The 15026-nt window shown below is 41.3% G+C and overlaps 1 protein-coding gene across 3 annotated transcripts in view; it reads right to left on the reverse strand.

Moving 5' to 3' along the window:
* Positions 1-15026, reverse strand: part of LOC124553585 (zinc finger protein 708-like) — a 146070-nt gene that overhangs the window by 26417 nt on the left and 104627 nt on the right. For all 3 annotated transcript variants that reach the window (XM_047127436.1, XM_047127434.1, XM_047127435.1), the window contains one exon: positions 7200-7237. In XM_047127436.1, the coding sequence (XP_046983392.1) occupies positions 7200-7237 (38 nt within the window). The remainder of the gene's footprint in view (positions 1-7199; positions 7238-15026) is intronic.

Here is a 15026-nt window from a genome sequence, read left to right on the forward strand (position 1 = left end):
GGGCAAAACCATATTTGTTAGGTAAGCACTCAATATGCTTAACCAAGAAGGCAATAAGAATAGGCAACAAGTAATTTCAAAGATTGCCTAGGTTGTTACAGTTAATAATTTCGAAAATGTCAAATGTTAAAAATATACCCTGAAACTCTAAAAACATGTGGTCCAATATTATACATGGCCAACGCATGTAAAACCCCAAAAGGATGAACGGAAGTCTCACAGAGCGAGAAATAGAGCAGTAGCAGCTCCACATAGTGCAGGTAAAATAGTCGAAGTTCAGCCTTAGACACTGAACAATCTACCTCTAGTAACTAAATGAAATCATAGCTCGATTACGACTGCTTACAGCTTCAGCTGGTAAAGAGAATGCAGATCACATGAACAAAATATTATCAATCTTACCTGAGCTTAGAAAAATATACATCGCCGAGTAATTGAGGAGAGAGTTGTTCATGAGCCTTACAGACCTGCATGCAGAATATTTCTGATAATACGAGGAATGGATTATGTATGGCAGGCTGATCTCAAATACACAAGACTACTAACAATCAAATAATGGTTTCAAGTACATTCTCAGGATCACAGACACATTCCAATTTCGCTTGGGCCTTACCTTTGAAAGGAAAGATAGGGAAGGAGGTTTGAGAGGTTTCTGAACAATTGTTGCACACAGGACTAATCGACTGTCCAACAACCTTGAGACATGATGGAAGTGAATTTTACGACAGGCAGTTCAAAACAGAATTGGAATGATGTGGGATAAATCACTATTCAACATTCTCCCATTTGGAAGCTAGTATTGCCAATTGGTTGAACTGAACAATCAAAAACCGAATGTGGAAGCAATTGATCTTCAACATATGTACAAATGGCTGAACATACAGCCACAAATCATTGACAAGTATAATCGCATTATTCACCAAAGAATTAAGAACAAACCTACTGATGTCACAAATGAATTACGGGAAAGCTTTGAATCCAATATTTTCCTCATAGAGCTGGTCATAAGATGTCGAGGGAACAGGACTTTGATGAAATGGGTTAGTTTCTCATCAAAGCTCAACAGCTGGGTGAACACTCACAATCCTATGTAATATGAACAGCAAAGCTCAAACCATGCAGTAGTGGGACATGAGTGCTAGGAAACGTATCAACAAAGTTGGAGGTGGTATTCTCGAGAATCTGCCATCAGAAGTTTGTATCTCTGGATACAATTTCTGTGGAGCTGGAACAAAATTGAAATAGCACCTAGCTTATGGTGATAAGGGCGTTAAGGTTCTGGACAATGTATGCAAAGAGGACAACACTGCTTACACTACAAATAAATCTCATCATATTGCAGACCAAATGCTCACTCATTGATAAGGCTGTGCAGGTATGTCATTGATAAGGCAGTGTTTGCTCGAACTTAAATTGGGTACCGGACTAACCTTCAAGCAATACTGAATGCAGCTCACTGCATACTAAAGAAGAAAAACCCATGGGATGTTTAAAAAATTGGTATATATGAAGACAGTAACTGTTCTCGAGAGAACAGATACTGTAGATGATTGTGGAGCTTTTCCCTGGAATAAATGATAACTAACTGAAACCCTCAGCTGCCGACAGGTGGTGTTGATATACCTCGATGTGGACAGCTGAAAATGTGTGCCTCGACCGGGACTGGAACCCGGGATCTCCTGCTTACATGGCAGACGCTCTATCCATCTGAGCCACCAAGGACACAGATGAGTAGCGCGACTGCAGGGTCTTATCCCTTGCACGCTTCCTGTGAGACTCACATTCCCAAGTGTCCACAATTCTACCTATGTAATGTACCTTATAGACATTTCCAGGGAAAAGCTGCACGGTCATCTACAGTATTGGTTCTTTCGAGAACACTTACTGTCTTCATATATATAGTTAAAGGCTACTCAGCCATTGACCTTCGTCTGTGTGAATGCGCACAGGTTGCCCAAACTCTTACGGGAATCGCCAAAGCGTGCGCGAGTAATGATTGAATGGGCAAATGTCTATAAGGTACATCACATAGGTAGAATTGTGGACAGTTGGGAATGTGAGACTCACATGAAGCGTGCAAGGGATAAGTCCCTGCAGTCGCGCTATGCATCTGTGTCTTCGGTGGCTCAGATGGATAGAGCATCTGCCATGTAAGCAGGAGATCCTGGGTTCAAGTCCTGGTCAGGGCACACATTTTCAGCTGTCCACATCGAGGTATATCAACACCTGTCGGTAGCTGAGGGTTTCAGTTAGTCATCATGTAAAAAATTGGTGACAGCGGCAAAGGGTGCCTTGAGGCAGAAAGAAGGAAGGAAACTGTGTGTTAAAACGCCCAGGTTACTACCAATACCAAAGACATCTGGTGGAATGATTTCGTTTCTGATGCCTCCATTTGCTGTGATGTCAGCCACTGGTTTCATTATGTAGGAGAGCTGAAATCATATTTCGAGCAGTACAGAGCGCCCGAAAATGCGAAAATTAATTACAAACAGCAAAAGGCATAATATGACCATGGAGGCCATCGCTACCGTTAAAGGCCTATCTTTACAAAACAGGAAATGGCTTGGGCTGTACATTTTAAAAAAGGCCCATAGCAATGGTACTGGAAAGAAGGATTAAAAACATAAGAGCTGCTTAAACTCGTCAGAAAATTTAAAATAACGAGATTTCACAGCGTTCTTATGTAGGATACACTGCCTGAGACAATGTGGAAATACAAGAAACGTGGAATTGTCAATTTCGATGTTGTTTGGGGTATAGAGCTCTTGGTGATTTAAAGCCACCTGAAGAATTGTGTTGTCACTTCACCAATAGGAACCAGCTACTGTACAATGTTCGACTCTACCATGACATCAGTTGATACCTCTGAGGATATTTCTGCATGATACTTTTCCTGAAAATTGCATAAAAACAAGAAGTATGCAAGTCTCCAGATCATCTGAATCTATGATGTAACGACGTTCACTCTAATCCTAATTGATCTAAATTGAAAGCAAACTACTTTCCTCCAACATACGAGCATGGGGTAGTGATGTACTGCATTGACTGGTCTGGAAACACACAAAAGCATGGCTAACGTCACTGAATTAATAATAAATTGCATCTAGGGAATGGGAAAGTTGTGGCAATACCTCCTGGCTCTTGCGACACTGACAATTCATATGCATACTTGAAACGTTTTCTTAAAGGATTCGAGGTACATGCAAACATTAATATGTTGAAATCAGAGATAAAAGCAAAACACATTGAGGACCTTAGTCACAAATATTCAATAGGATGGCTACTAGGTTTCTAGAAGGGTCAAGTGATGGTGTATAATACTGATAAAATCTTTTAGTTATCAACCGGTGGCCATATCGCCTGTCAGTACAATTCGTGTAGAGTGTAATATTGCAACGAATTTTCTAACTTGACAACAGATTAGTCCATACTATTTATGCATTTTTTCCTACGGTGTGTCCTGTTTATACAAGTGAAGAAAATGAAGTCCACAACGAACATGGGCTTCTACATGAAGCCAAGGTAGCGAAAGGTTCACAACAATCAGGAATGTGGCAAGTATCGTGAAGTTACACTGGCGAAGCAGAAGCCAAAAGTGAAATCCGGGAGGTAACAAAGGCGTATGGCGTGCCCCATACTGGCAGAAAATGGAGTCATTGAATAAGAGGGAATAGGACAAGTGGCCAGGTGCGAAACGGCATGCCTATTCAATGAGGACATCATGCCAGTATGACTAGCAGTTCAGCGTCTTCTGCATAGACTCTCAACTGGGCTTGTAAAACGCCGCCAGTAGCGAAACATATTCCATGATGGTGGAGTGTGTTAAGGCTGCACATGATGGACAGAGGTGCAGAGGAATGAACTAAACACCCACAGTCTAGTTATGAATGGGCATGGGATAAAAAAATGGAGGAGGGTGGTCTGATCCTCTACCCTGGAAGTACCACTTAGGAGATGTAGGACACTGAGGGACTGGGTACTATGCACAGCCAGGTAAGAATACGAGATGACCAAGAAAGTTTCGTATCAGACATGAGCCCCAGGAATTTTCTAGTCTCAGCAAGTCGAAGAACAAAAGGTGCAAGATTTAAAGAGGGTGTAAGATACTCATTCCGCCTCCAAATATTCATATAAAAGGTTTTGGCAGTGGAAAAGTGAAAGCCACTGCCCATGCCTCACGAGAAAAGACGATAGGAACGACGCTGAACACGCCGCTCAAGGAGACAAGTTGATGTAGAACTGCAACATATTGTAAAATCATTGACGAAAAGGGAGCTGAGATGCCTGGTGGGAGAGTCCACAATATGGTTAATTGGGATAGGAACGATAATGATACTCAGTACGAGCATTCAGGCTTCTCCTTTTCCTGGATAAATGTGTGTGACACAGCGAAACCATATAAACCTTGAGAAAACTTTATCTTTCAGAACTTCCTGTAGTAAATGGGGCAAATACCTCTGAAGCCCCACATGTATAGACTACAGAGAATACCAGCCCTCTAGCAGATGCATCAGGATGATGGTTCAAAATGTGAAGAGCACATTTCTGCAAGCAAATCACATCGCTGCGTGCCTCAGTCCACCAGGGACCAGGACATGCTACAGTAAACTTGAAGTGCATGGTATTGAACATACTGCAGCAGTAAGGGTAACGTTCAGAAGACACTTTACCTGGTCATCACATCTGTGTACAGGTCATGAGGGAGGAGTAAAGCCTCCAGTCGGCCTTGGAAAGCTGCCAATTGGATTTGCACTTAGGTGGGATAGGAGTCGGCGAATGGATAGCACATAGAAAGTTATCACTTGAGTATGTGTCAGAGGGAATGAGCCATTCAGGACGATGGATGAGCTGGACACTGCAGAAGGAGAGGTCCAAATGGTAATAAATGTGCATGGAATCTGAAAGGAATGTGGGTGCTCCAATGGTAAGAGAGATGATTCAGGTCAGTTAACAGGGAAGCTCTTGGACAGGTTCTCCATGAGCCCCAAAGCATATGGTGGGCATTTAAGTCGCCAAGCAGCAAAAAGGAGTAAGGGAGCTGAACAATGAGCTAGAGCAAGTCCAACTTGGTAACAGCAAATGATGGTGGGGTGTAGACGTTACAAAGAGAAAAGGTGAAATGAGGAAGGAGAATGCAGACTGCAACAGCTATCAGTGGAATGTTTAATGAGATGGATCACCAGCATGGTTCCCCTGCGAGGTGGAATGGTGTCCTTGGGGGAAAGGTTATAGAGGACCTGAAGGAATTTTTTTTTTCTTGGAAGCAGAAAACAAGTGGACACTGAAATTCCAAGGGCAGCTGTAATTCCTCCTTGTTGGATCTAATGCCACGAATGTTTCATTGGAGAGACTTATAATGGGGATTGGGGAGGAGGGAACAAATGAAGGTTAGTCACCCTGATGGCAGCTGGGTACCAGCCTTCAAAACTTCAATGCTACAGGGGGCAGAGGCTGGAGAATACTGTTCCATGAGATCTACGAACATACTGGCATTCTCCCTTGGTCATCCAGTTAATTCCATGGCATAAAATCGGTAGGCAGTGGGCACCAGCAAAACGGAGGTCAGCTGGGTGAGGGTGTATGTGCCAAAAGCACTGAAGGGGATCTCCAAGTCAGGAAAGGAGAAAACCGTTTGTTTTTTGTTTCATTTCTTAGAGCTTTCTAGTTGGAAGATGAAGACCATGTTTTTGGCTGTAGAAAGTCTTTGCACGAGTATTGTTTTTGATCTTTCAGCCTGACAGTTGCGCAGCAGGTGATTTCGCCACCAGGGCAAAGATCTGATGGTTTGTTGCGCAGCTGTAGGAGGAGTTGGGATGCTACTGTGGCCTGAGTGATTTCACTACTGCAACACTGAACTTCAGGTTGCAAGTTTCGGTGGGCATATTCTCCATTATGCATGGCATAGCAAAAACGGTACTGTAAATGCCAGATGGTAAAATACACGGATTTAGACTAGCTAACAACTGCAAGTAACAGGGTGGGGTTTTATGTCTTTGACTCGGATCTCCTGGATGAGAACAGGATAAATCTTGAGGAGTGATGCTGTAAGCAGATGTTGGGTTTGAAAATCGCAATACATCTTCAGAAGTAAAGTTGCATTACATAAATGAGAAAAGAATTTCACAGGGCCTGCAACTGCAACAACACCTTTCGGAATCATGCATGCATAAAACGTAGCAAAGGACTGACCACCTCTGGTATGTGATACCATGAGGAACTTACGTGCAGCTGAGAGGGACTTCAAATCTTTAACCTCATTCTGTTTATGTTTAGTAGACACACTAATATGGTGATATTGACTCACTGAAAAAAAAATCTCCATTATTGCCAACATCTCCAATGGCATGCTCCCTCCACCCTAAGTGACTGTTCACACCTCAGGCCACACCTCCCGAACTCCAGGCAGAGGGACCAATTGGCATTTGGGAAGGTAACAGCTTTGGGGACCAATTGGCATTTGGAGAGGTAACAGCTTAGGCAGTCACCCCTCTCTGTGCCTGGCCTGTATCAGAGGGTATGTGCAAACCGTACCTGTTGACCTGGAGCTGGGAATGACGCATTACCTTGTGAATTATGCATTACCTTGTCACCTGTAATGTGTGTAATGAATGGGCAAGCCTTCAGGAACACACTGAGATGGAGGAGAAACAAAGACAATGAGGATTCAAAGATTAAGTCTTCACAACCTTACTGAAACTGGCACCAGCTAATTATGTTTCTTCTTGATGGTGGCCCATAAACTGTCACCACTACAAGCTTGTGTGTTTCCTGAGCATTGAAAGAGCTGTTCAACACTATATTCATTAACCTAGAAGGCTGGGAATCAGCTCAAATTTTTGGGTATATAGCCACTCTTTCTTCTTTCTTGTTCTACGACAGTATGACATTAGCTTGTGCCCATCAAGATGAATCTGTTGAATTTCATGTGATGTTTTGCATTAAGCACAATACAGCTGCTGATATACCACCTGAACTTTTATTTTCCTGTACAGATATTAGACATTTGCTCTATTTCTCTACCAACAGTCACATAATGGTTGTTGCAGAGAATAGCATTACTGACCATACTATCTTGTAATGTTGTTGCTTATTGGTAACACTCAATAATTACTGTAGTGCATTTTATATCTGAAGTACTTTCACAAGTAATAATAATTTTTATTTCTCACAAAGTTCTACAGTGAATTATGAAAACTTACCTTGCACTATCAGATGAGTATCTTGTTGAGGTTTCCACCTGAAATATTTGAAGAAATGACCAGTGATTTACAACAGATAAGACAGTAAACAGATTTCTATTAATGCCCACCAACATGTGATTGGTCCACAAAATGCTGTAAGTGAGGCTTCAAAATATCGTTAAAGAGGATATGATAAACTGTTGCAGTTAATGAAACAGAATGATAGTAAGAATTCACTCTCCATTTTCTCACTTTGTTTTCAGTACTGTAAATAACTACACAAGCCAATAATTCAGCTGTGGCCATACTTCTTATTAGACACTTCACAAAGGAAAGTGACAATAAGCATTTTTAATTTGTCTTGCTTTTACACCTTGTGTACGATTTTCATTCACTTTTGTTTATTATGAAAACTGCCACTCACTGACAGATGAATCGACCATCATAAGAGAAACATTTAGGTCTCTGTCCTCTGGGCAGCCCATACCAACTTGTAGAGGTGAGGAATGACTTCTAAACCCAACAGCAAGTTAAAAAAATGGCTCTGAGCACTATGGGACTTGACTTCTGAGGTCATCAGTCCGCTAGAACTTAGAACTACTTAAACCTAACTAACCTAAAGACATCACACACATCCATGCCCGAGGCAGGATTCAAACCTGCATGTTCTAAAGATTGGGAGGTAGCAGTGTAGTACTTCTGGAGACTATGGCATATTGCAACCACAAACAAATGTGCACAGTCAGTGGCAAGAACAGGAAATAACAGTAATCAAAAAGCCAAGGTCCAGTCATCCTTGAAGAAGAGCAAGGAGGGTGGACTGAATGATTTGTAAACAATCAGCTGCTGCTCCAAGAGAAACATCTCAACAAAACAGGGATCATCTGAAGCAACATAAGGGACTGAGCTGACACATGTCTACTGTAAAAAGTCACTTAGTAACAGGTGATTTACATGATAAATGACATAAACCCACTCATAAATTCAAAAAATTAGGACTGGATAGAGTTCCCAAGGAAACCCCGTACTTGGAATGCCAAAGACAAGTCTAAGGTTTTATGGAGTGACAAAAGTTAATTTAACGATTTTATTTTCTGATGGTGTCCAGTATACAGGGTTAGTCACTAACTATTGCCACCAAGAATAATCCTGAAATTATGGTAGGAGTTGAGAAGTTTGTGGGACAAAAGTTGCGGGATAGAATGGGGGCCACAATATGATGTTGGTTTTATGTTGCTTCAGAGATATAAAGGTCAACTTTCTTTTTTTAAATGGGTTGCTATGGTTTATTTTATATTTTCTGATAGCAGCTATGGAGACAAATTCAATTGTGTGTAACAGTAAGGTCTTTGAAGGTCAACAAAGCGTCATAAAGGTGGCATGAACGTCCACTTACAGGTGTTCAAAGTGATGGTCATTGGTATGAATGTAGTGCTGCAATGCTCATATCATGGATTGAGTGGTATTCCCTATCACATTGACACTTGTCGAAGAACATGCTCTGACAATTCCCTCTCATATATTTTCAGGTGTAGCTGGAATGTCTTCATAAACAACCTCCTTCACAAATACCCTGGGATCAATGTTGGGGCCACTCCTGTTCCCTATTTATATAAATGATATGCCCTGTAGTATTATGGGTAGTTAAAATATTTATGTTTGCTGACGACACTAGCTTGGTAGTAAAGGATGTTGTGTGCAACATTGGCTCAGTTTCAAATAGTGCAGTACATGACCACAGTTCATGGCCTGTAGAAAATAAACTAATGCTAAATCACAAAAGACTCAGTTTTTATGGTTTCTAACATACAAATCAACAAAACTTGACGTTTTGATTTCACAGAATGGGCCTATGATTAGTGAAACTGAACAGTTCAAATTTCTAGGTGTTCAGATAGATAGTAAGCTGTATTGCAAAGCCAACATTCAGGCTCTTGTTCAAAGACTTAATACTGCCATTTTTACTATTCGAACGGTATCAGAAGTGAGTGATCATTCGACATGAAGATTAGTGTACTTTGCTTATTTTCATTCGCTTATGTTGTATGGTATTATATTCTGGGGTAACTCTTCGCATTCTAAAAGGTTATTTTTGGCTCAGAAACGGGCGGTTCGGGTAACAAGTGGTGTGAGTCAAGCGCCTCTTGTCCACTTCTGTTCACGAGTCTGGGTATTTTGACATTGGCCTCTCAATATACGGGGTGGTCCATTGATAGTGACCGGGCCAAATATCTCACGAAATAAGCGTTCAACGAAAAAACTACAAAGAACGAAATTCGTCTAGCTTTAAGGGGGAAACAGATGGCGCTATGGTTGGCCCGCTACATGGTGCTGCCATTGGTCAAACGGATATCAACTGCGTTTTTTAAAAATAGGAACCCCCATTTTTATTACATATTCGTTTAGTACCTAAACAAATATGAATGTTTTAGTTAGACCACTTATTTCGCTTTGTAACAGATGGCGCTGCAATAGTCACAAAAGGGGGAAACAGATGGCGCTATGGTTGGCCCGCTACATGGTGCTGCCATTGGTCAAACGGATATCAACTGCGTTTTTTAAAAATAGGAACCCCCATTTTTATTACATATTCGTTTAGCACCTAAACAATTATGAATGTTTTAGTTAGACCACTTATTTCGCTTTGTAACAGATGGCGCTGCAATAGTCACAAACGTGTAAATACGTGGTATCACGTATCATTCCGCCAGTGCGGACGGTATTTGCTTCGTGATACATTACCCGTGTTAAAATGGACCGTTTACCAATTGCGGAAAAGGTCGATATCGTGTTGATGTATGGCTATTGTGATCAAAATGCCCAACGGGCGTGTGCTATGTATGCTGCTCGGTATCCTGGACGACATCATCAAAGTGTCCGGACCGTTCGCCAGATAGTTACGTTGTTTAAGGAAACAGGAAGTGTTCAGCCATATGTGAAACGTCAACCACGACCTGCAACAAATGATGTTGCCCACGTAGGTGTTTTAGCTGTTGCCGCGGCTAATCTGCACATCAGTAGCAGACAAATTGCGCGAGAAAAGGGAATCTCAAAAACGTCGGTGTTGAGAATGCTACATCAAAATCGATTGCACCGGTACCATATTTCTATGCCCCAGGAATTGCATGGCGACGACTTTGAACGTCATGAACTGTTCTGCCACTGGGCACAAGAGAAATTACGGGACGATGACAGATTTTTTGCACGCGTTCTATTTAGCAACGAAGCATCATTCACCAACAGCAGTAACGTAAACCGGCATAATATGCACTACTGGGCAACGGTAAATCCACGATGGCTGCTCCAAGTGGAACATCAGCGACCTTGGCGGGTTAACGTATGGTGTGGCACTATGGGAGGAAGGATAATTGGCCCCCATTTTATCGATGGTGTAATGTATGCTGATTTCCTTCGTAATGTTCTACCGATGTTACACAAAATGTTTCACTGCATGACAGAATGGCAATGTAATTCCAACATGATGGATGTCCGGCTAATAGCTCGCGTGCGCTTGAAGCGGTATTGAATAGAATATTTCGTGACGGGTGGATTGGTCGCCGAAACCATACCAAGGCCCGCACGTTCACCGGATCCGACGTCCCCAGATTTCTTTCTATGGGGAAAGTTGGATATTTGCTATCGTGATCCACCGACAACGCCTGACAACATGCGTCATCGCACTGTCGATGCATGTGCAAACATTACGGAAGGCGAAGTACTCGCTTTTGAGAGGAATGTCTTTACATGTATTGCCAAATGCATTGAGGTTGACTGACATCATTTTGAGCATTTATTAATGTGGTATTTACAGGCAATCACGCTGAAATAGCATGCGTTCTCAGAAATGGTAAGTTCACAAAATGTTCAAACGGTCGAGTGTTCTGTATTTTAATTTTAAAAAACCTACCATTACCAACTGTTCGTCTATAATTGTGAGCCATATGTCTATTACAGCGCCATCTATCACAAAGCGAAAAAAGTGGTCCAACTAAAACATATTTCTTTACGTACCTACACGAATATGTTATAAAAAATGGGGATTCATATTTTAAAAAACGCAGTTGATATCCGTTTGACCTACCGCAGCGCCGTCTATCGGGCCAACAATAGCGCAATCTGGTTTCCCCTCCAAGCTAGACTAGTTTCATTCTTTGTAGTTTTTTCGTTTGACGCCTATTTCGTGAGATATTTGGCCCGGCCACGATCAATGGACCACCTGTATATATTCCTTATTGCCGTTTCTTGTTACCAATATTAGTTAATTCCCAAGAATAAGCAGCTTTCACTAGGTTAATACTCGCCAGAAATCAAACCTGCGTTTGGATCGGACTTTCTTAACCCTTGTGCCAAAAGCTGTGCAGTAAACTGCTGCATCTGTTTTCAATAAGGTACCACCCGAATTCAAAACTCTTTAGCAGTAATCCTCGCGCTTTCAAACCGAAACTGGAGTTCTGGGTCACTCTTTGTATTGTCAAGGAGTTCCTTGAAAAATTAAGCTGATTCTTATAGTATTGGTGATAACGTTTACTTACACATATGGACCGACATTTTCAGGTTCATGAGTATTTATTTTTATCTCTTATTACTTTTATGTTGTTATTTCATGTACTGACACGTTCCATGAGCTTTGAGATTTGCTCCTCAATTTGGTCCGGTGGAACTTCACGTGTAAATAAAATAATAATAATAATAATAATAATAATAACAATAATAATAATAATAATCCACAGGTGTCAAGTGGCGACAACACATCACCTCTGTGTCAAATCCAAGGATTTGGGAATTGTCTCTGCAGCTCAATTCTAACAATCAGCGAAAAATGTGCCGGACACCCATCATGTTAATACCACATTCTGCTCCTTGTTGCTACAGGTTTTTGTTACTGTAACAGACCTACTGTTTCTTGCAGGAATGTGGTGTACTTCCTACTATTAAGACTGCCTTCTATGACATAGGGGCCTATAATTCTGTCCTCCAGAATCCCACACTACACCATCACTGACCTTGTGTGCACCTTGGAGCAACCGACATGGATTTTCAGTTGCACAGTAATGAATGGTATGCAAATTAACATTTCCATGGTTCATGAATGTAGTCTTGTCAGTAAATAAAATTAAATTAATAAATGTGTCATCCCTGTGAATCTGAAGCTGAGCCACCAGCAGAATTTAATGCGATGCATACAATGCATACAAGTTAATTCTTGGTGGAGATTGATGTGGTAAGGGTGGTATTTATGGTGATGCAGAACATGAACAACACTACTCTGGCTCATTGTGATTTGATGCAAAGTAGCGCAAGGATCTTGAACCACAGTGCAACAGTACCAGCTCTCACTGAATTTCATTGGCATTCTCCATAAATGAGAAGCATATCGACCTGTTCTTCAAAGGAATACATAATTCACATTCACTTGATTCAACAATAGTAGTCTTACTGTTCCTGTTAGTGTTCTATTGCAAAACAGTCGAATGGTGTTTACATGTCACTGGCACATTAGATGGATATGCCCTATTTGGCGAATATTTACTATTTGCATGAGATATGAGAGAGAATTGTAAGAGCATGTGCTTCGGTAAGTGCTGATGTGATAAGGAATACCAGTCAATCCATGACAAGAAGATTGCAGCACTGCATTGATACCAATGATCATCACTTCGAACACCTTCTGTAAATGGACGTTCATGCCACCTTTTTGCTCTTCGTTGACATTCATTCAAAGACCTTATTGTTGCACATCATTGGATTCATCTCGATAGCCGCTGTCAGAAAGTAAGTACCAAACTATAGCATCCCATTAAAACAAAACAAAGTCGACCTTCATATCTCTGATGTGACCCCATCTAGCAACAAAACACCATGCAACATTTGTCCCACAAACTTTTCAGCTACTCTCATACTTTTGGAGTTATTCTAGGTGGCAATAGTTACTCACCCTGTATGCATAACAATAAAGCTAAAGGGAAAAAACAAGGATCACATGTAGATCACTAGGCATGGTGGTTGAATTGTCATGTTGTGGGGATGTTTCCTGTACAGTCACATTTTAGAAAAGAATATGTTCCATGTAGGAGACACAATATGTCATATAATTGGCTATTTCAGCAGATCATGATTCGAAACACACCTCCACCTGTTTTCTAAAAAATTCTTTTCAGACCAACAACAAACTTTGTAAGTGCCCAAGCCAGTGCCTGGATCTAAATTCAACTGAGCGCCTCTGATATGAGCTGAATTGATGTGTTCATGGTAGAAGCTACTTAAACAAGGTTCAATTTGTTATTATATTACTGGATCCATGGTCTGAACTCTGAATTAACGTGTTACAAAAGCTTGTGGATTCACTGCCAACTTTACGTGCAGCTGTAATCAAAGCCCATGGGTATGCAACAAATACTGATTTGTTCTTCAGATCTCAAAATAGAATTATTTTTACACACTTAGACCTACAAATTACTTTTGATTCAGAAGAATTACTTCTCTCTTGATGTGACATAACCTTGTTTAAACTATATGTAGACCTGTACTAAACAGATTACAATTTCATATTTTTCAACTACCCGATTGCAGTTTTTTCCATTACACAGTTATGTTTATGTAGTTGTAACTAATGCTTTCTATGAAACATTTTTGATGCAACTGCAATAGGACTGTGTTTTGACCCTCTGGACAGCAGCAACAATCCTTAAGTGCATTGTTTGATGTCAGCTCATATAAGACAACTTATGTCTGGCGCAGCTGTTATATCAGTTACTACAGATCTAATCTCATCTCTAATCTACTGCTGCAACAATGGCAGGTAATTGAAATGTAACTGAATCCAAATATGATGTTATAGCCAGAGCATGAGTGATGGGACACAGCATTTCTGAGTGTAAAGATGGAATCTGTTAAAATATAAAATTTCTGATATCGCTGTTGCCAGAAAAAGATACTACATGAACGAAACTAAGAAAAAATGAAGACAATCATTCAGTGTGATGGGAGTGCAATCCTTGTGCAAATTGCTGAATGTTTCAATACTGGGCCATCAGAAAGTATCAGCATGCAAACCATTGAACAAAACATCACTGATATGGGCTTTTGGAGCCAAAGGCCCACTCGTGCACCCTGGATGACTGCACGACACAAAGCATTATGCCTCACTTTGGCCTGTCAATAGTGACATTGTGCTGTTGTTGACTGGAAACATGTTGCCTGGTCACATGGGTATCATTCCAAATTTTATTGAGCAGATGGATGTGCACAGGTACGGAAACAGCCTCATGAATCTCTGGACCCTGCTTGTCAGCAGGGAACTGTTCAAGGTGGTGGAGGCTCTGTAATGGCGTGGGGCGAGTGCTGGAGTGATACAGGACATCTGATACATTTGGATATGACCGACAGGTGACACATACGTTAGTATCCTGTCTGATCACCTGCATCCATTCACGTCCATTGTACAATCTGACAGACTTGGGCAATTCCAGCAGTAGAATGTGACACCCCACACGTCCAGAATTGCTACAGAGTGGCTCCAAGAACACTCTACTGAGAAACACTTCTGCTGACCAAAAGATTCCCCTGGCATTAACATTACTGAGCATAACTGGGATGTCTCGCGACATTCTCCTCAGAAAAGATATCTAATCCCTCATACTCTTTCTGATTTATGGTCAGCACTGCAAGATTCTTGGTGTCAATTCTCCCCCAGCACTACTTCAGACATTAGCTGAGTCCATGCCACATTGTCTTGCAGCACTTCTGCATGCTCACTGGAGCCTGTAATGGTTCTTTATTTACGTGACCATTACGCCACTCCAACCCCAGTTCTCGATACCAGTAATATCGTACTACTTTTCTGCG

Source organism: Schistocerca americana, chromosome 11, assembly GCF_021461395.2.
Source record: "Schistocerca americana isolate TAMUIC-IGC-003095 chromosome 11, iqSchAmer2.1, whole genome shotgun sequence".
Classification (NCBI taxonomy): Eukaryota; Metazoa; Arthropoda; class Insecta; order Orthoptera; family Acrididae; genus Schistocerca; species Schistocerca americana.